The 23,458-nt window shown below is 40.8% G+C and overlaps 1 protein-coding gene across 1 annotated transcript in view; it reads right to left on the bottom strand.

Annotated features, from left to right (window-relative positions):
- EZH2 (enhancer of zeste 2 polycomb repressive complex 2 subunit) overlaps nt 1–23,458 on the bottom strand; it is a gene marked incomplete in the record, with an annotated part of 42,205 nt that overhangs the window by 18,614 nt on the left and 133 nt on the right. Inside the window, 6 exon segments of the mRNA XM_014583319.2 lie at nt 1,180–1,343; nt 1,854–1,956; nt 3,073–3,213; nt 5,351–5,471; nt 8,208–8,324; nt 22,743–22,871. Of these exon segments, the coding sequence (XP_014438805.1) occupies nt 1,180–1,343; nt 1,854–1,956; nt 3,073–3,213; nt 5,351–5,471; nt 8,208–8,324; nt 22,743–22,871 (775 nt within the window).

The raw sequence follows: 23,458 nt of genomic DNA, 5'->3' as shown, positions 1-23,458 counted from the left end.
TATCTGATAACTGTCCAACGGCTCAAGCACCAAATGACTTACGGAAGATCAGAAACTACCAATTCGATTGGAAATTTGATTGGAAGTGCAGACAACAGCACGAGGATGAGGAGACATTGGAGACACAGTGATAATTCTAGAAAGTTACTTTGAGCTTTTCTAATGTAAGAGAGCTAATGCACTAGTAAGTCACACACACACAAAATCCCCAAATACATCATCCAGCAGTTATGAGCTGCAGCAAATGAAAGGAGAAAAAAATGGGGGAAAAAAAACTAAAAGGAGGTGAGATATAGCTGCTTGGACAAACGACTTAGTATTAACATTAAGACACACCACCAGGTAATGAGGGGGGGAATCTGCAAAGGGGTGACACAGAGCAACTACAAGCGCGGCGAACGTGTGACTGCTTAGCGAGGGAGAACAGCTTCACAGCAATGTGGCCCTAGAGGTAGCACCACGCCAGAGACAGACAGTAACATACAGCAGAGAGAAAGGTAAACTGTATTAAGGAAACTCTATCGAGGAGCATGAGGAAGTATAAAGTACATTTTCAACCCACATGCCTCAACGTAGTTGTCGTTTTATAAGCCGCACTTAAGTTCCAATTACCTGAAAAATTTACTAAGAAACCTTGTTTCCTAGAAATGTCAGAGAAAAAAAGGTATTATTGTATATATCATAAATTTCATTAAGAACACTTTATTACTTGTATTCAAATGTTAAGTATTTTTAAAAGCAACTTACCCAGAGGAACCCCACCCCACAAAATAGATTTAACTCTATACAGACAAGAATTATATAAACATCTTTTTATCTAAATTTTTATTCAACACAATTTGTTTGGCAGTGTCAATAATGCTGCTCTGGGCTATCAGCAGTCCATAATAATACCTTTATCATCAACAACTGTTCAGTTAGCAATGACAGAACGATCACTGACCTATCCCAGGTTAGTGGGAAACAAATGAAATGTGTGCAAGACTTCAGAACGCTCCTCAAGCAACCAGGTGAAAAGAACAATCTTAACATATTGGGATCTTAACATATTATTGACTCTTAACGAAAAGATCAAATGATCAGTTCTAGTCGTCATGAATGACAGCACTACCCAAGCTACTGTAGGACATAACTCCACAACAAAGGAAGAAAATGAAAACGTACGATAACTGCACTTACGATGTAGGAAGCAGTCATACTTGAAACACCGCCTACAGAAAAGCGTGTGAAATGAGTGCAAGCTCTGCTCCCTCTGAACAGACTTAGCGTTTGGTCCATCTATGTTGGGGGTACATTCCGGAGGAAGTGCACCTGGGAGCTGCTGCTCGGTGAGTTCTTTATATCTGACAGGGACCGAGAAAAACATCAAGTGAATACGAAACAGAAGTCACTTTTTCCAAAATAAAGTTTCTAGAAGATTTTCATGTGTTATTTCTGATATTTACCTTGCCTAAAACACAAAAGAAAAAGAATTAAAGTATAACAACTTTTATGGGGGCAAAGAAGCATGCATAAATATTATGCATGGTATATCGACAATCAAATTTACTGTTAAGTTTCAGACATATCATGAAAAATATTGTATTGTTTTAATTCATTGGTATCCAGAAACATTTCCCTCCAGAGGCACTGCTGTCCCCGATACATGTGTGTGAGCATGTACGTACTTAATCTACCCACATGAGTGCCGGGTGGTGCTGAGTACCAAACACGCAGTGGGCCGCGTGTCTTGCACACACAGGGAACAGACAAAGTGGAGTGGCCTGTCGACCACGTTCATTTCCCTCGTAATAAACTCAAGTGGTGAAGCACATACCACCCACGGCAAGACTGCCTCAAAGAGCAAAGCTTACTTTTCCTTCAGTTCCTCTGCTGTGCCCTTATCTGGAAACATTGAGGAAATGGCTTCAAAAATTTTATCAGAAGGAAACTTCCGAGGTGGGCGGCTTTCCTTGTCTAAATTGAGCCATAGGGAAGAAAGAAAGAATGGAAGTAAACAGTTTCAATCCTTCATTTTCTCCACACAACTGTAACTCTGTAACAAAGCGGATTTTCCATGAAATCAACTTGTTTCCCTTACTTCTGACATGTTTTATGAGTGTGTGTGAAAGGCCTGTCAACAAAATTAAAATTCAAAGATGACGATTTCTGGAGTATTAGGAGGCAGAACACTGAGGTCTACTTCTGTGACAACAGCACTGGTCACCTCACCTCCAGGCTCTGTCTCCTCATCTGTGAAATGAGCTGAACTGGATGGTCACTAAGGTGCCTGGCTGTTATGAAAAAAAAAAAAGTACATGTCTTTAAATTGCAATTCTCCCCCAGATTCTTCTACACTGCCTTCATATGGGCTTTGAAAGTAGTGTCCACCAACTGTCAGCTCTGTGTTAGGACTGATAATGTTTCTGGTAAACCATATAATTACTGTGGACGAGTTAATCAGACCTGGGGGATCACCACAGGATTCTGGGTTCTGTTTCCTCTGAACAGTGTAATCTTGGTTTTTAAATTTTATTTATCATCATCATTATTATTATTATCATCTTTTAATCTGTTAGGGCATGTGTGCTCGCCAGAGACAGAGAAGGGAAAAGAGAGAAAACAAGCTGCCAGGTCCACAACTTGAACCTTGTTCGGCCATGTGGGAGTCCTGCGCCACCTGCTGGTCCAAGAACACTGTAATCTCTAGACGCATCTACTCAAATATAAAATGGATCTGATAATATCCACCTCATAGGGCTGCTGAGAGCAGTACGCGGTCATGTGCATGTGAAGTGGTTAGCATATGACCTGGGCACAACACCAAGGTCATATACTAGGGTGATGATTATGACAGCCCAGTGAAGCTCCCAAAAAATCAAATGCCTTTACTAGCCCAAGGAAAACAAATAAGCTCAGGTGGAGGATGAAATGCTGTAAATAATATTCTAATTTTGATCATATTTGTTACCATGATAGTTAATAAGAAAAAACAAAAAGAAAGAAGAAACTAAGCTCTCCTTTTCCTCTGTTGTTTTTGACAGGAAGCTGTAATGGCTACCACATGAACCTATCAACAATAATCATACATACCATCTCGGTTGTCCTCCAGATCTTTCTGTTTTTCTTCTCTCTCATCAGGGTCATCTCCATCATCGTCATCATCATCATCATTGTATTGACCAAGAGCATTCACCAGCTCCACGAAAATTTCATCATTTATAAACCCACATTCTGAAATTCACCAAGTCAATGTCAGAAACACAGGAGTTAGTGTGAGTGACAAAAATGCCCGTATGCCGAGACCAGCAGTTAGCGTAATGGCTATATCGCTGGATTCCCACATAGTCGAACGCAGTTCAAGTCCCGGACCCGGCAGCTTAAACTCATGCTGGGCGCGTGTGTGTGCGTGCCCAAGATCCTGGGAGGAAAATGGAGGAGAAGGGATTGCGGCATGGCCATCCGCCCTGGGGGGTGATTTCTCGCTTTCTGTCTCTCTGTCTCTCTCTGTCTTTCTGGCAAGCGCACACGTCCTATAGCAAAAACCTCTCCAAAAAAGAAAAAAAGAAAAAAAAAGAAAAAAAACGCACGTATGCCTTTTCTAAGTGGAAGACATAGCCAAAGCCAATCAGTCAGTACTATTAACATTGTTATTATTGAGGGGGAGAGAGATCATTTTCAGGACTGGCTTTAGGCAAAAGGCATAATTTGTCCTCAATCCCTGTCACTTTCTCTTCCATCCCCAGCGGTCTCAGCACCCAGAGCGCATCTCAGCCTGTGGGGACTAGCTCACTGTGGCCTCAGTCTCTTCGCAGGTGCCTGTCCTTTCATGATCACCTTGCTTCCCACTAATAATGAATGAGGATGTTACCACTATTCTCTCCCTTTCAGAAACTTTCACAGGACCTCCAGAGAACAAAAAAAACCTGCCAAGCCATGATTCTTTTTTCTTTCTTGCCATAAGCCATATGCACTGACCAAAGAGAGTCAGAGAGAAGAAAAGTGAAAAAGCATCCCCCTAGGGGTGATGGCCACACCTCAATCCTTTCTCTTCCATTCTCCTCCTGGGATTTCGGGCACACGCACACACACACATGCCTGGAGTGATTGTCAAGCCTGTGGGTCCAGGACTCAAACTGCTGTTGGCCATGTGGGAGTCCAACACCTTAACTACCACACCACCTACTGGTCCCAAGCCATGATTCTAATGATCAAATTTCAGATACTGCAAGCTTCTAATGGGGAATAAATTTCTAAACAGTAGGACTTCCTGGAGCCCATATGCAAAAAGAGCTGAGTCCCAATACACATTAATTTTACTACTAAAGAACTTTAAAATCTATATACAATTAAACAATTTCTATTTAATTTACATGTTGTTTTCTGCTATCACAACTATGGATAATTACTAGGTGGCAACCAATCCTTCAATTTAAAAACAGGAAAGGGGGGGACGTCAGGTAGCATGGTGGTTAAGGGTGCTAAACTCCCACATGGCCAACCGCAGTTTGAGTCCCTAACATGGCAGCTCTGCTTTCTTACTTTCTCTTTCTCTCTCTCTCACTCTGTCTCTAGTCAAATTAAAATAAATAAATAAACAAATAGTGCTAAATAAAGTAATTCTTCAAATAAAAATAAATAAAAACAGGGAAGGGACCCACAGATAGCATAATGGTTATGTCAATGATTCCCACGAGGCTGACCATGATTCGTGTCCTACACCCAGAGGCTTAAAACTCATGCCGGGCACACGTGCATGCATGCCCAAAATCCTGAGAGGAGAATGAAGGAGAAAGAATTGCGGGGTGGCTATCCCCCCCGCAGGGTGTGATTTCTTGCTTTCTGTCTCTCTTGTGGGTGCATGCGCCCTATAGCAAAAATCTCTCTCTTAAAAAAAAAGAAAAAACATGAAAAACACTGAAAAAAAATTATTTTTCTTTTTTGGAGAGATTTTTGCTATAGGGTGCGTGCGCTCGCCAGACAGACAGAGAGAGACAGAGGGACAGAAAGCAAGAAATAATCCCCCAGGGGGATGGCCACGCTGCAATCCCTTCTCCTCCGTTCTCCTCTCGGGATCTTGGGCACGCACACACACGCACCCGGCATGAGTTTTAAGTCACCAGGTCCAGGACGCGAACTGCGGTCGACTACGTGGGAGTCCAGTGACATAGCCATTACACTAACTGCTGGTCCCAACACTGAAAATTTTAACCTTATTGAGCCCAGGCCAGCCCTTTATAGTCCAGTACAAAGTTTAATTTTAATATAAAAAAAAAATTATACCCTATGTTTAATGAATCAAAATATCTCTCAATTCTTTAGCCTTTTTCTCCAAGAGAATATATGAGAAAAAAAAAAAAAAAAGGTTCACCTCTATCCCCATGTACTTTTCCATCATAATTTTTTATTAGTTCTTCAATGAAAGTGCCATCCTGGTCTAAAACTTCATCCCCCATATAAGGAATGTTATGTAAAACAGTTTCATCTTCCACCTAGAAGTAAAAAATATATTTAAAAAGCAGGTTTATACTAAGTATCAGAAAATTTTATAAAGTCAATGTGAAATAACTAAAATACAACAATGTTTTTCCCTAAGTAGATGTCTTCATTCAGTTCTCCATATTTAAATGATAGTCTGATAGCAAACTCTAAAAGTTATAAAGGAGAAAAGTACCTCTTAATACTAAGCATACCTAAGAAAACAAAAGGTGAAGGTTTCGAAAAACAGTTGAGAAGTACTATATTTACTTAATCTAACATACCAACAGTCATTACAAACATTACTATTATTGTATGTACCTCTAAGAAAGGAAAATATGCTGCGGATTACAGAGACTTTTTTTTATTGTCAAATGGCACATGTGCTTGCCAGAGACAGCGAGCAGGAGAAAGCACCTCCCTATGGAGTGTGGTCACACTCCAATCCTTTCTTCTCCATTTTCCCATCCCATTGGCATTTTGCAGAATGAACAAACATGTGGCTGGTGTGCTTCTCAAGTTGCCAGGGTCAGGACTCAAACTGCAGTCAGCAATGAGAAATCCAGCTCCCTTAACCTCTATGCTACGAGATCAGCACAGACATCAATTTTAAAACACGTTCTTATTTCAGATGTTAACAGGTGAGAAAGGCAAATGTGTCTCCAAATCTATACCACATGGTTTATCAATTGGTAAGTCAGCTAGGGCCCAGTCACTGTGGTACATGCCAAAATGCAATGCTGCATAAGCTGGGACACGGAGGCCCAGGTTCATATCTGGTCCACCCTCAAGGCCAGGTATGATGCTGCACACCTGTAATCCCAGCAACTCAGGGAGGTGGAGGCAGGAGGACTGTAAGCTCAACGTTGGCCTGGGCAAAATAGCAGACCATTTGTGGGGTACGGGGGGAGAGAAACAAATAGGCGTAGAAGTGTACACCTGTAGTCACAGCTGAGAGGCTGGGGCAAAAGGATTCCAACATGGACAGCCCTGTCTCTGATCAACCAATCCCAACACAGAGAGATTCTATCTTAAAATAAGTCTGTGTACATGTGTGTATAAATACACATGTATACATACACAGTGTATGTACACATGCACACAGAATCATGTACAAAATACCAATACTAAAACAACAATATGTTTTCTAAACATCACTTGATTGAGTCATTAAGACATTTAACAATAAAATTCTAGAGATGTAAAATAGACTATCAATGGCCATTAAAGTTTATGCCTAAAGGATTTATGCTTAACACATAAAATAGAATGATCTACAGTAACATAAATTACAGTTCAGTACTTAGATGAACGAGATGTACCAAAGTTGACAGTGCTGGTAAAGATGGCAGGTGAGTTTGTATCAGGTCTGAAGGACAAAAGGAGAGAAAAAGGGAGCTAGCTTTGCAGAGAAGAGTCAATCAAAGAAATGCTCAGAAAGGTTGGAGCACTGAAAGAACACGAGGGACAGAGAGCCGACATTCATGGGAGAAAGAGAATGTCCAGGAAACAATTAAATGACCATAATCGTAGATAAAGACTCCACAGGTCTTAAGCACGTGTTTAAGAAAACTAATTCAAAGTATGGATAGGCTTAAGTCTCAAGATGCCTTTGGACAGAGATTTGGTTACAGACAGATTTTCAGAAACACAATTCTGATAAACAGAACAGACAGGCTAAGCCTGACTAGGAGAATGCAGCGGCTATTTAGATGGTCAGATGGCACGGGCTGGGGTCAGAAACAGACCACGCTGAGCAGGGAAGACAAACTGGACAGGCGGGTGACTGCCAAGCAGGGGCAGGCAGGCAATACGGAGAAAAGACAAAAACTTCCAAAACCTCTGGATAACAAATTCAGGACAACTGGAGAGTTCCTAAAGATAATAGTACCTTAGACAAACAAGGAAAAAGGAAATTAGAAGGGGATAATTAGGTATAAAATGAAAATTTAGATTTAATCTTCTGATATATTGGCTCAGGCTCCTGGACACACTGGAGTCCTGTCTCCACCTCCTCTCACTCGCGCTAACCTCATTTAAAACAGAAGAGTGGAGTTAGGGAAGACATTAGAAACACCTAATTTTTAAAAAGCTAGTAAGTAATTCTCTAAAGTAGGATACAAAGGATTTCCATGTCTAGTAAGTAATTCTCTAAAGTAGGATACAAATTATTTCCATCAATATTTTATTGGCCTTACTATTTTATATGTATCAGGCAACTAATAAAATGATGTATTTTTACTTAACAGTCAAGAACGCATACTCCACGTTCTTTTTTGGTCCATCCTCTTTCATTCTACTTCCATAAAGAATTAAATGTTAGCACTTTATTACAAGAGCTGTTGGGTCAGTGGGAGAGGTGTTTGAGTGTGTTTTACAAGGCTGAGTATACCTCATACTGCACATTTTCACTTCACATGTTGCCCAAAGTATTTTAAATAACAAGTTCTCAATGAACAGAACTCCAAAGTCAGACTGGGACTGTAGGACACTGGCTGGCTCCCAAGATAAGAATGATATGCTTCGTCTTTTAAATATTTGTAATCATAGGTGTGGTTATTGATTAGCACTTTTCCTTTAGAAAATACAGAAAAGAGCAATACTGAAAAGGCTTTAAGAAAATACTAACCAATTTTTAAAGTCACTCTAAGTGCTATAATTTTGATAGTTTCACAGTGACAGAAATTAATCTATGCTTTTATTTAAAATAAGTTATGAGCAAATAAGCAGGAGACATATTATTTACATACCATAAAATTCTGCTGTAGGGGGGACCAAGAGTACATGATGGGTACTGAAGCAACTGCGTTCAGAGTCTTTAACGGGATGACTTGTGTTGGAAAATCCAAGTCACTGGTCACCGAACACTACAACAGAAAAGACGCAACGGACCCTTAAGAACAGAAAGACGTTCAGCTGCAGCTACCATACTGTAAAGAGATGCTGCTTACTTCAACAGTTCTGAAAAACAGGATCTTCACCTAAGACAGCAAAGGTTCTCTTTCTGACTGAGGTGAAAAAATTATTCACATTTTCCATGTTTTCAGAACAGTCCAATCCTTTCCATACTTACCAATAAACATCAAAATCTGTACTCAAGTTAGTGTCGATGTAACTACTCTACACTCCCACTATGAATTCCTAGCCCACGCTTCGTTTCTATCATATGGAAACCACACAGGACGGTAATATGCGGGGTCACTGGGAAAGCCATAAAGAATCTCTCTACGCCAAATGCATCAGGACTTTTCCAACGACCCAGTATTTACTAAGTATGCCACTTAAATCTTAATAAAAACAATCAAAGTTTTTAGGCTAATCTTTCTTTCATTTATTTATTTTTAAGATTTTTGTAACAGGACACATGCGCTCATGGGAGTGGGGAAGGGCGACAAATCACCCACCCGGGGGGGAGGGGGTGGCCGTGCCACAAGCTCTCCTCCTCCATTCTCAGGATTTTGAGCACGAGCACACACACGCCCGCGCCTGGTATTTTATTTTACGCTGCTGGGTCTGAGACTCAGATTGCAGAGTGGACCATGTGGGATCCAGTGTAACTGCTACACCACCTGCTGGTCCCCCAGGTTAATCTTTCTTTTCTTTTTTTTAGAGAGATTTTTGCCATAGGGCATGCATGCTTGCCAGAGACACAGAGACACAGAGAGAATGAAAGTGAGAAATTACTCATCCCTTCTACCCCATTCTCCTCAGGACTCTGGGAACAGATGCACACATATTCAGTCTAAGTTTTAAGCCACCGGGTCCAGGACTTAACTGCGGTTGACCACATGGGAGGCTGCTTACTTCAACAGTTCTGAAAAACAGGATCTTCACCTAAGACAGCAAAGGTTCTCTTTCTGACTGAGGTGAAAAAATTATTCACATTTTCCATGTTTTCAGAACAGTCCAATCCTTTCCATACTTACCAATAAACATCAAAATCTGTACTCAAGTTAGTGTCGATGTAACTACTCTACACTCCCACTATGAATTCCTAGCCCACGCTTCGTTTCTATCATATGGAAACCACACAGGACGGTAATATGCGGGGTCACTGGGAAAGCCATAAAGAATCTCTCTACGCCAAATGCATCAGGACTTTTCCAACGACCCAGTATTTACTAAGTATGCCACTTAAATCTTAATAAAAACAATCAAAGTTTTTAGGCTAATCTTTCTTTCATTTATTTATTTTTAAGATTTTTGTAACAGGACACATGCGCTCATGGGAGTGGGGAAGGGCGACAAATCACCCACCCGGGGGGGAGGGGGTGGCCGTGCCACAAGCTCTCCTCCTCCATTCTCAGGATTTTGAGCACGAGCACACACACGCCCGCGCCTGGTATTTTATTTTACGCTGCTGGGTCTGAGACTCAGATTGCAGAGTGGACCATGTGGGATCCAGTGTAACTGCTACACCACCTGCTGGTCCCCCAGGTTAATCTTTCTTTTCTTTTTTTTAGAGAGATTTTTGCCATAGGGCATGCATGCTTGCCAGAGACACAGAGACACAGAGAGAATGAAAGTGAGAAATTACTCATCCCTTCTACCCCATTCTCCTCAGGACTCTGGGAACAGATGCACACATATTCAGTCTAAGTTTTAAGCCACCGGGTCCAGGACTTAACTGCGGTTGACCACATGGGAGTCCAGTGACGTAACCATTATGCCACCTGCTTGTCGCAACCTTTATCTTTATATTTACTTTTCAAAAATCAAGTGGCATTTGCTGGTATTATTAGATGACGCACAATTATTAAGAATAATAGACTCCTTTTGATTTAACAAAATAAATTTGAATATCTGCAGAAGTGTAATCTCTAAATTAGTAAGTACTTCCTACATACTAGGCACTGTTTTAAACACGCTGCGTGCCCATCATATTCAGTCCCCGTTACAACGTTGTAAGATGGGTACTATTCTTAACTCCCATTTTTGCAAGTGAAGAAACCAAGGTGCAGACAGGGTGAGTAACTTGCCGAAGGTCATACAGAATGTCTCCACAATCTGGAGTCTCTGCCCTTACCCACCATCATAGAGATTGTCAGACAGCATATTTCTACAATGTTTAAGTGCATATAAGCCTTGAAACACGGTACTTCTCATCATCTACAATGGTATGCTTTCAAGACACACCATCGTCTTTTGCATTACTAACAAAAAAATGTTGCCAAACTGTAACAATGCTTTGTTATCACTAAGATGCATGTTGGTTACAGATGTTAAAATATTTCAACCTTTGCATTTCTAGATCTGTGAAATATGGTAAAAATCTGCATCCAAATAATAGCAGCACTTCCCATTCTGTCTAGGAATCTGGATTTACATTGAGAAAACGATAACCTAATTATCAGGCCTCTAGAACCTTTTCAAAAATAACCTAGATATACATTCATAATCTGTACTCAATGAAAATAAGCAAAAAGAACTGAAATAGTAAAATGAAACAAAAAAGTCATGTATATACACATTTACATATTGCATGTTAAGTTTTTATTCAGATGTCTTAGAACCAGCAGGACTAGGTCTGATGAAATCAACTTAACTCTTGCCTACAAGCTGCACTGAGCTCAGCGCTGCATCGGGCTGGTGAGAGCTCTTGGCGCGGTAAGTTTAGGGTAGAGTAGCACGTACTATGTTGAGGGCACTGTGCTACGTGCTTACATACATCATTTTTTTTTTTAAGAGAGATCTTTGCTATAGGGCACGTGCACTCACCAGAGAGTCAGTGAGAAATCACTCCCCTCTCATAATTTGGGGTATGCCTGCACACACGCCTGATGTAGAGTTTCAAGCCGCCAGGTCCAGGACCCGAACCGCTGGAACTCCCAACTATGTGGGAGTCTAGCAATGTGGCCCTTACAGCATCTGCTGGCCCCTATATACAGGTAAGTTTAGGGTAGAGTAGCACGTACTATGTTGAGGGCACTGTGCTACGTGCTTACATACATCATTTTTTTTTTAAGAGAGATCTTTGCTATAGGGCACGTGCACTCACCAGAGAGTCAGTGAGAAATCACTCCCCTCTCATAATTTGGGGTATGCCTGCACACACGCCTGATGTAGAGTTTCAAGCCGCCAGGTCCAGGACCCGAACCGCTGGAACTCCCAACTATGTGGGAGTCTAGCAATGTGGCCCTTACAGCATCTGCTGGCCCCTATATACATCATCTTAACAATTCCTTATTACAACCTTAGGACACAGGTAGTTTTAGCATCACAACTTCACAAAGAGAGGACTGAGGTTTAGAGAAATTAAATAATTTGCCTAGTAAGAAAGGTAGTAAGTTACAAAATCAGAAGTAAAACCTAAGCCTGACTGCAAAGTCCAAGAGCTTAATTACTGAGCTTCAATTTTTGCCCATGAGATGTCAGTAAAGTGAAATATCTGCCATATGGAAAACAGAGACCTACGACAATGTTCTAGGAGCAACTTCTCCCCAACGTCATCTTATTCCTGTCCCTGTCAAGTCTTCTTCTTCCTTCTTTCTACTCATGGGTAAATGTTGGGGTGAGAGCTGGTTATAATAACTGGATAAAGTATTACATACCATCCAGTGATTTTAAAATTCAAAATAATTCTCATTTCTTAAAAAACAAAGATTCTGGATTTTGTTTTAAAGTTGGTGGGGATAAATCAACTCTGCGGCTTTAATTCTGAAGATGAGCTGCCTTTAAAACGTACGGAGCAGCAGCTGCCAGTTGCCTCTCCCACTCTTGACTTATTCCTGTTTTAACGTTTACATCCAAGGTCACAGGTAAGGGTGGACAGTTGGCCGTGCTTTGCGACTACTAGATAAGCAGGACGCTGGCTCTGCTTCATCCACGTTTGCTCTGGCAGTGCAGAAAATGCTGAGCGTGCTGACGTCAGCCGACGACTGCGAGGGCTGAAGATAAGAAGGCCGAGCTCGAGCGCAGAGTGCTCCTTCTGACCCATACCCAGTGCTCCGTCAGCTCCATTCTGAGTCAAACAAGAACACCCAGGGACAGGAAGTAAGTTCTCAGGACGCAAAAGCGGCAAAGTGTGGTTTGAAACGCTCTGTGTTGAAATAATACTCAGCAGTATCTCAAAAATATATACATATATACTAAGCACTCAAAATACGTTTCTGGAAAGGACAGTCTACATTTGCTGATTTTTTTCCGACGAGGCCCTTAACTTCCATTTCTGCTGATAGCTAAGAGAGCACCTATTTAGAACACTGATGATCTACCTGCACCGCCATCATCTTTAGAGGACTCCTAGAAACCTATCCCCCCCTTTAACTGCTAGCCTTCACTCAACACCATATGCCTTTCTTTCATTTATGAAGTAATATTTAAGGGCAACAGCATCTGCTGGTAACACAAGTGGGGAACACTTACCTACTGACTTACAGGAAAATGTATCATCCTTGACAGTTTACTTAACTAAGCCTCATACCACTCACAGTAAGGAAAAGAATCCTGTCCTCACGGTCTCTCTGCATTCTACCTGACCAGAGTCATGCACCCTGGACTCGGGCACTCACAGGAGACCTGGATCAACAAGTTAAACCCTCTGATTCTGGTTCCACATTGAGCATCACAACAAAAGCTATTCCCACACTCGTCATCAGTGGCAAAGGAAGAAAGTACAGTCGCTAAGGATGCTACATTTTCAGAGAAATGCAGCTTACTGGCAAGTGACCAGGTTGCTCTGAGGAAGGTGGACTCACATCACCCAGCTGATACAATGGGCGACCGTATGGCTGGACCACTGGCAGCTGGAGAGGAAGGTAAAGCCAAAAATAGGAGTTGGAGGAGGACACAACCAAACTGAGACTCTTGGCAGAAGGCTGGTTCCAAGTAAAAACTGGGTTATGGAAAATCATGGAGGGAAGAGCAGGTGAATGGCCTTCAGGGAAGGGTAAGAAATTAATACACCCTACAGTGCCAAGCACTGTCTAGAAATCTGACCAAAGTTCATTTCTTTAAAATTCACCACTACCCTGTGAGGAAGGTATGATTCCCGACTTTACAGCAGGACATCTCAGAGGACAACAGCCACAGCCGCCCCACCTCTGAAGGACCTTTACCATGAGAAGGGCTGTGTCCAACCTCTGCACAGAGGGGAGCATCCATCAGCCACGTCGGCGTGGTCTTGGGTACCGGCTGGCCCATTCACCACACGGAGATGTGAGGCTTGCTGACCTTGCTGAGTGTCCCCCGGCTTCTCCATAAGAACAATGAGGGAGATGTAAGAAGGCCACTGTCCTGGCAGAGAAAGGCCAGAGGAAAGCATCGGCTCCCACTGACCCTAGAAAAAAGCTAAGGATAATTTCTGAAACTCTCCTAGGATCTTCGGGATAGGAGGAAAGAAGTGAAGAAACTCACCACCGTCTGAAAACAGCCAGGCCTTCCGGTGAAAACAACAGTGCACATCCCTTAGATTCAGATTAACTATGTGAAGGAGGTATTGAAGAAAACACTGGGGTAGGATAAATGTCAACTTTTTGAGTAAAGTTAAGAGAAGCTCAACAAAGGAAGGGAATTCCTAACCAGGCTTAAAAGTAAAAGAAGAGATGAGTAACTGAAGGAGACCATCTTGAACAAAACAAGTGGGTTGAACAGGAGAGAGACAGAAATGAAAATGCCAAAAAACCCCAAAGGCCTGGATGCAGACATATGTAATAAAAGCAACCAATTCAGGGTTCCAGAGTAAAGAAATGAAGAACAAGGGTTCACACCAGATTATTAAGTATTCCAGTTTTTGTTGTTAAGTATGTATTTTCTAGAACCATCCCATACTGGGGGAAGAACCTCAACCCTGCAACCTAAGGCCATTGCTCCCAAGGGCACTGTCACCCTCTACATGTCACTGCCTACACCTCAGGGTGGAGGGGCACACCACCACATCTAGCTGTTAACACAGAACATTCTGAAATTACCAACACAATTTCAGTGCCTCTCCAAACCCTTGCTTCAGAGATCTTAAATGCAAGGGACCATCAACATTCGAACCCAATTAATTCTAGGTAAAAACCAAATACAGTGTGGGTCTGAAGAGGGCTGTTAAGGTAAATCATCCCCTCATAGCCTGCAGTTTTGGTAAAATACTCAAGATGAGAAAAGGAACAATAGTGATAAGACATAAGATGGTAAAACTATGGGGCCAGGTGGCATGGTGGCAAAGGCGCCAGACTCCCACATGGCTGACCATGGTTCAAGTCCAGACCTGATGGCTTGCTTTCTGACTTTCCCTCTCGGGCCAGCAGGTAGTGTGATGATTAAGGTTCTGGGCTCCCACCTGGTCAACCGTGGTTCAAGTCCTGGACCTGGTGGCTTTCTCTCTCACTTTCTCTCACTACCTGGTGAGCACATATGTCCTATAGCAAATTTAAAATAATAATAAATAAAATTAAATAATTCTTTTTAAAAAAAAATGGTCAAACTACAAAACATTGAGGAAAAAAGACACATGGAGCAGGTAGCTAGAGCCCAGTTCATCATTACATGCAAATTCAAGTTATCTAATTCAAGAAATGTCCAGTGAGTAGAAAACAAGACAATCTCTGTCACTGGGAAGAAAAGGAAGACCATTAAGAAATGGACCAGAGTGCAAAATAAGCTGTAAGCTATGGCAGCAAAACTGTCTTGAAGCCTTGATTACAGGAGTGGATGTGGGTTTAATGCCACACAGTGGTAGAGGTACCAGGTATAAATGAATGGGCAAGATTGACTCTGGCTGTGGGCTCTGAGAGAAATGCCCGAGATTTTGCTCTGGAGGGCAAAGAAGAAATGGGTGACTGGAGGTGGGCTGACCCTGCTGAGCCTCACAAGTTGGTTTGCAAATGACCCTTAACTGTTGACCAGTATCCAATAACAAGTGTTAAGACAACCAGAAAGTTCATAGAAAAAATTAAAAACCCAATCCAGGGTCAGTACCATAGCAGTCAAGCCCTGCATATAGGAGGCTGAATCCCACATGGCCGACCACAGTTCAAGACCCAGCCCCAGAGGCTTGAAAAACTCCACTGGGTACATGTGCAAGAAACAAAAATAAAACAAATGAAAAAAACACTCTGCACATCAAAGTAAAGCCCTGATGAGTTAAATGATGTTAGAGTATAAAAATGAAAACAGATTACTAAAAAGGGGAATTTATCATTTTGAAGTTGACAAATGACTTAACACAAAAATTTTTAAAATAACCAAAACATATGAGAAATAACATAAAAATGGAAAAAATATCTGTAAAACAGATCATTAAAGAAATACTGGACGAGGTCAATAGCCTGGTGGTTAAAGGAGCCAGATCCCAGGTGTCAGACCATGCAGTTCAAACACTCAGCCAGGTGGCTTGACAGATGCATGTGTATGCATGTTCAAAATCTGAACAAGATGGAGAAATGAGCAAGGGAGTGAAACATGACCATGCCCCATGGGGAGAGGGTCTTCTCTCTTCCTTTTCTGGCAGTGGTACACTTCCTATGTTAAAAAGAAAAAGTGTAAATATATATAAAGTCTATAAAACACAAGAAAGGGAACCAGCAGTTAGTGTAATGGCTATGTCGCTGGACTCCCACGAGAAATCACCCTCCGGGGGGATGGTCACGCCGCAATCCCTTCTCCTCCATTCTCCTCTCAGGATCTTGGGCACGCAGGCACACGCGCCCAGCGTGAGATTAAGCCATCGGGTCCAGGATGCGAACCGCGGTCGACTACGTGGGAGTCCAGCGACATAGCAATTATGCTAACTGCTGGTTCCCTATTTCTTGGAACTTTTTACAAAATTACTCAAAAGATGCACAGGCATTCATGAATGATGTCCACTACAGCACTATCTGTAAAAGTAAGAAACAAAAACCTAAATGCTCATCAATTAAGAATTGGGAAATAAATTATGACATATGCACAGTAGCAAACACTGCATCTTAAAGGGAATGAAAACTGTCAGGACAGAGGGTGTAGACTGGTGACCCAAAATAGCAGGCATGTATTATCTGGCCAGCAGTTTTTTAAATAGAGTACATATTAACATGCTAGAATATACAAAGAGGAATTTGAAAGAATAAATGACAGAGGTATTGGTCTACAGGGACTTTTGGCTTCTGTTTTTTATATCTTCTGTGTTACTTAAAAATTTTTATAACAATCACTTTACAGTGACCGCTTAATTGGAGAAAATAAGATAAAACTCTTAAGCAAGTTTCATTAATGTAATAGATACATTGGCTAGATAAAACTGCCTTACCAGTTGTAGGTTAGCTTGTGAAATCTGTCCAACCCTCCCAACTTTTCTTCAAGTAGTAATTCTTTTATAAAATTAGAAGCAAAAAAAACAGAATCCTAACCAGTGAATTTAAGACAATCCAAATTACCAAGTTAAATATGACAAAAGTTCTAGCTTTGATAAAATTTTATTTATTCAGAGAATAAAGTCTTATTTTTTTTAGAGAGATTTTTGCAAGAGTGCATGTGCCTGTTGGAGAGACATAAAGATACAGAGAGACAGAAAGCGAGAAATCACCCCCTGGGGAGAATGGCCACGCCGCAATCCCTTCTCCATTCTCCTCTCAGTATTTTGGGCACACACACCTAGCATGAGCTTTAAGCCATAAAATCCAGTACTCAAACCATGGTTGGCCATGTGGGAGACCAGCAACGTAACTATTACACCATCTGCTGGTCCCTGAGAATAAGGCAATTTTTAACATTCCAGAATACGTAAGCACTTGGTTTGGTTTGGCTTTTATAGGAAGTGGCCCAAATCTGAGCAAACATGGTGACCTTCAAACACATGCAGAAACGTGGTCCCATGGACGTACAAGACAATGAACACCATTAACATGTGAATACATTAGCTACCTCTGTGTCCTCAAAACTGCAAGGCAGTATCAGTAAAAGGAAGTCGCATGTGTTCATCAGAATTGGCCTGAGAAGATTAGAGAAAACGTATATAGAACTACATAGCACCAGGTGTCTTTACATCTTCAGCCAATTAATATCTGAAAACAACTGGTTTTGTATTCCACTTCCCAGTCCCCCCTTTTCTGCTCTTTAAAAGAATAAACCTGGGAAAAGTTCGGGGCCATGGCTGCCTCCATCAGAGGAGCCGGGACCACTCAACCCCCGCTTCTCTTTTCTTGTGTCTTTGTGTGTTTATCTCTATGTTTACTTTCAAATCCACGACTGACTGCCCCCCTCCTCACAGCACACGTTCATCGAGCCATGTGAGACAGGTTTCATTTTGTATTGTTTTTAAATAGTTATCAAAATTTGGTTTTGTGGGACCAGCAGATGGCATAATGGTTACATTGCTGGATTCCCACATGGTCGACCATAGTTTGAGCCCCAGACCTGCGGCTTGAAACTCATAGCAGGCATATGTACATATATGCCCAAAATCCTGAGAGGAGAGTGAAGGGATTGCAACATGGCCATCACACCTGGGGGGTGATTTCTCACTTTCTGTCTCTCTTTCTCTCTCCAGCAAGAATATGCATCCTATAGCAAAAATCTCTCTCTCAAAAAAATTGTTTTGCATTTGGGGAAAAGACATGGTATTTCGCAGTCAGTTTAACAATAAATTTTTTAAAGTATTCATTCATTTGTTAGTCAGTTGGTCACAGGATGTGTACACTTACCCTGGGGAGAAAAGGGGGAAAGTGAGAAATGCATTATTGGCAGGATATTTTTATTAAGTTATTAATCATTACCATTTGTCCAGAAGACAAGCAATTTCTCTCTCAGTCATTATATGGATAGGAAAAATTTTGATATGAAGAATCAATGAATGAAAGTGGCTTGTTTTTTTTAGCAAAAAATAGACAAAAGCACAAAAAAAAAAAAATGCACTAAGGAGAACTTTAAGAGTAACTTCTGGGAACAAGCAGGTGGCGTAATGGGTATGTCACTGGACTCCCAAGTGGTCGACTGCGGTTCACATCCTAGACCCGATGGGCTTAAACTCACAGCAGATGTGTGTGCCCAAGATCCCAAGAAGAGAATGGAGGAGAAGGGATTGCGGTGTGGCCCCAGGGAGGATGATTTCTCACTTTGTCTCTCTGTCCCACGAGAGATGATTTCTCGCTTTCTGTCTCTCTGTCTGTCTCTCTCTCTGGCAAGTGCACATGCCCTACAGTAAAAACCTCCCAAAAAAAAAGAAAGAAAGAAAGAAAACAAAACAAAAAAAGAGTAACTCCTAGTCCTGTTTCTTCATTAAAATTTAAAAACAAACAAAACAGACTGAAGAACAGAACTACCAATATGAAGACTCAGAGAAGACAGTTTTTACTCGTTGATAGGAAGTAATGAAAGTGACATGGAAACAAGGTTGGGATAAACAGTATGGTCACAAGATGTACGTCTCTTGGCTTCTGTTTCCCTCAATGGCATGTGAAAGCAGGGTACTCCTCAAAAAGATTCGCTGAAGAGCAAAGGAATTGACTGTAAAACATACCCCGTCCTTCAAGAACTCAGAAGTCATTTTTAAAAGAAAAAATAGGAACATACTCTGTATTAAAATTCTATAGATGACACCGCTCAGATTCTGTAACTTTAATAACAAAAACTAGATATCCCAAAGCATCTTTAAAAGGCATTAGGAAAACAACATAATAAAGTTGTAGTCCCTTGGTTCAACTACAGAACTCATTCATCTGAAGTCAGCATGTCCGGCAGACACTTCATTAGATCATTAGGTCAAATTTGTCGGATATTCTTTATCAGAAAAAATGAGCCATGGGACCAGCAGTTGGCATAGTGGCTATGTCGCTGGACTCCCATGTAGTCGACTACGGCTGGAGTCCCGGACGCGGCAGCTTAAACTCACGTCGGGCACGTGTGCGTGCATGCCCAAGATCCTGAGAGGAGAATGGAGAAGGGATTGCGGAGTGGACATCCCCCTGGGGGGTGGGGGGTGATTTCTCGCTTTCTGTCTCTTTGTCTCTGTCTTTTTGGCAAGCACATGTGCCCTACAGCAAAAACCTCTCCAAAAAGAAGAAAAAATTAGTCATTTTAAAACTGAATGTATCTACTTCCACAACTACAAAAGGGAGTAAAGTCTAAGACAAGGCTGAAGAACTGAAAACTGTCGATTCATCATGCTGCAGAGGGTGTAAATTGAAGGCATCAGCACTTACATACAATTATTTTATAAAAATAAGCAGTTAATTAAAACAACGCCATGCTGGCACTTCAAGGGTTGAACCCTATAGACTACATGCTTACATCAACATGGCAGTCTGAAATTCTGCCAGGCCAACTACTAAGAAAGTCTTTGCAAACAGCTCACTTGAACTTTCTCCTCCAACTTGACCTACTTTAGACTACTTTTAAACTTTCAAAGCATGACATTAATATGTAGATGGAAATGCTCAAACCAAAGAAAAATATTCTCATCTGAAAAGTCAGGAGGTTAGACTATGAGATCACCAAAGTCCTTGTCTGCTCTAAAACTTTATGATTTATTATGATAACACCAAAAAGCTTATCGAAACTGTATAATCCTTCAGCTTCTAGTCAGTGATGATGGTTTTAAAGTGTGTGTGTGTGTGCATAAAAGACAACTCACTTGAAACAGAATCAACTACCAACAATGCTTTGAGCAGGCCAGAGTTCTATGTAATAAACACTGAATTCCTAAGGAAAGGAATGATTGTCCTCCTATTCCCCTAGCATTTTGTGAAACTGTTTTTTCTCAACTGGTGTGAGGTTACTGTGGAATACTAAGTTTAGAAAACAAAATTCCGTTTTATTAAAATGATCATTTCTTCTAACAATTTCTCAGATAAATCACCAAAAAGTACGGTATCTTTACATGCAATGATTTATCTCCATTGGACAAATTTAAAAGCAAAACTGAATCAGCAAATATCCACTTTAATTTAATAAACTACATTCCTAAACATAACGCTACAACTGACTCCAAGAGCAATTCGAGTTGCACATGCCCTTTACTATTATTTCTCAACGTGTCTGAGCAAACGATGCTCTCTGGGTTCCCGTCAGATCATTAGAACAAGCAAACTGCCCTGACTCTCAGAAGGCTCCGTTTTCTGCCTAGGGAAAAAGGCGTGACACAACCACCATCATGAAAATGAAAAGAGGTGGCGCATGCAGGGTCTCTATCTAGCACAATACAGGAAACACTACTGCTACCTTATTTGTAAATCAAAGTTGGGCTTTCAGGAACAATTTGAGATCTGTAATAGATGGCAAAAATAGGTATCCCATGTAAATCTACCTCATTTCTCCAAATTTCTAAGATTTCTCCAGGAAAAGAAAAAATTAGGTTTGTTTATTCTTCACTTCAAATTTTCAAGAAGTGAGCCAGTCCATGGACTGGTGTAGTTAAGAGAGCCCGATCCCACATGGACGACCATGCGGTTCAAGTCCCAACTTGCCAATTTGTCTGCTCAAAATCCTGACAGGATGAAGAAATGAAGGAGAAGGGGTTACAGCATAACAACACCCCACTGGGGGCTGGGGCAGAAGCAGTGCTTCTCCCTCTTTCTCTCCCCACTCTCTCTGCTCAGTGCATCACCCTTCTGGCAGATTAAAAAAAAAAAAAAATCCAAAAGGTCATCAGACAAAACATTCAAGAATTACTTAAAAGGCCCATCCTTATTTCCTTTGAGAATGTCCTGAGGGGCATAAAAAGAATCCTTTCACCCTGAGTATATTAGTAAAAGCCATTGACCTCTAACATCTAGGTTCTGACCAGTGCCAGACACTGGGAAGTGTTAGCATATAAGATGTACTTACACCACTGTAAGCCTGAGCTTTAAAAATTAGTCACCTGACAAAATGCATAAACAACTAGGAATCATTCCAAGTCATGGATCACCAACAAGACAACCATGATATGGCCAGCCACAATGGTACAGCAGTAACCATGTGAAGTCACATGTAAGATCCTGCGTTCATAGCCCAAGGTCTCTCTACACATGCCAGGCACACGTGCCCGTGCCTGTGCCTGTGCCTGTGCCTGGCTGGCTGAGGCTGAGTGAAGATCCTTTTGCGGGTGCCTGTGTCTGCCTGTCTCTCTCTCTCTGTCTATCTGACTCGAGAGAGAGAGTTTTTTAAACGTTAATTTTTATTTATTTATTTATTTTTGTTAGAGGTCATCAATGTGTGCTTGTGCGATATGAAAGAGAGAAGGAAACTGAGAAAGCATCCTCCATGGGGGATGGTCACACCACAGTCTTTTCTCCTCCATCTCTCCCTTCAGGATTTTGAGTACACACACACAAGCGCCCAGAATGCTTCTCAAGTCAGTGTGTCTGGATGCAGACCTCGTAGTCAGCCATGTGGGATCCAGCCACCTTAACAACCATGCCACAGGCTAGCCCTATAAATAAATTTAAAAACAAACAAAAACACTATAACATCACTGAAATCACCATGGGTTTGTGTCTATGCTATCGTGATATCACTGACAAGTAGCTGAAGCCACGGGTTACGATCTTGAAAGGCTTCATATGATACAAATTATTGCTTATTACAATAATGTTATACGAAAATGACTACTCCTTGAAAAATATTGAAGAACAAATTCCATTGTTTAGATATTTCCCATGATTAGACAAATAAACATTTACTACGTAACATAATCTTAATTCTAAATCACCTTCTCCCCTCTTTTTGCTTTAAGTCTCATTTAAATATTCTATGCCTGAACTAGAACCCTACTGAAGGGCTTTAAACTGTTTAGGATTCTGCCACTTCTTCTCATCTTGCTGCAACTGTATTTTAAGGAACCTCTTAATGATATATTCTACCATAGATTTATTGCCTTTCTTTGAAAACAGGAAACTCGGATTAATATCTACTTCTCTCAAAAAATGCCATGGGAAAAAAATTCTAATTTCTCAACACTGACTTTAAAAATCAATTTAGAGCCTTAGCCTTTGAACAAAATGATTTAAAAAAAAAAAAAAAAAAAAGCTTTCTCAGTCATTGATATGAAAAGAAAACATTTCTTTCCACATGGCTAATTCATATTGGGGCAGGGAGACAACAAAGGGTCAGGAAGCCTTGCTCTAAATGGTGATCTGATGAGGACGGTGAGAGTAATTAATTTTTCTATTTTTAAATCAAATCTAGGACTCTCATCTGGTAACAAAGTATATTCTAAACACTCAGAACTCAGTTACAGGAAGAGCTAGCAGTGGGACCAAAGCAGTCATTAATAGTTGCACATTAAAAAGAAAACAGCAATAAAAAGATGGACATCCTTAGGTCAATTACCTCCTCCCAATAACCAACCAACAGTAAAAACCAAAATGTGCTGATAATCACTACAACACATGTTAACCAACCTCCCTAGTCCCGCGCAATGAGCTCACAGAAGTCATGATGTGCACAGGCTGTATCCTTCGCTGTTTCCATTCTTGGTTTAAGATTTCCGTTCTTTCCAAAATTTTTTGACGATTGGAACTAAACATACTCTTTAAAAAAAAAAAAAAAGAAGAGAAGAAAATTGTTCATTGTTAGTAAATGTGTAAATTTCTAAAGCAAGTTAAAATGTAGTGATTTCTCAAAAACATCAGGAACATTTCCTCAAATGCATACAGATTTTACACTAGATTGCAGTTTCCCACATCTGAACAATACAAAAACTAGCATATTTATTATTTTATTGCAAGTGAGAGGGTTACAGGAAGTAATTTCCATCCTTTGTTAACTTAAAAAAGTCACAATGACTCTAGAAACATAAAATCATAAAACACATTCCTTTATATTTGGGCCCTGAGAGTACACATGCAATATAAAGGTACACTAAAGAGACTGATTCCCAAGTAGGTGGAACAACCGTTAGATTAAAATCTTCCCAGTATCATTAATGTGCATGGTACAATATTAATTAAGAAAGCTCAAAGAACTTAACATCCAAGTCTTCATTTATCTTACTGTAAATATGACTTTGGCTGAAAATGTGTGGTTTCAAACTAAAACTTTTTTTAACTTTACAAAGGGAAAACTATCTTCAATTGTATATGCATTTCACAAAAGATGAAATTATACCTTTACTTCA

This window comes from Tupaia chinensis, unplaced genomic scaffold (genome assembly GCF_000334495.1).
Source record: "Tupaia chinensis unplaced genomic scaffold, TupChi_1.0 Scaffold000010_1, whole genome shotgun sequence".
In the NCBI taxonomy this organism is placed as follows: Eukaryota; Metazoa; Chordata; class Mammalia; order Scandentia; family Tupaiidae; genus Tupaia; species Tupaia belangeri.
The sequence above is the reverse complement of the archived record's forward strand: the minus strand, read 5'-3'. Positions and strand labels throughout refer to the sequence as shown.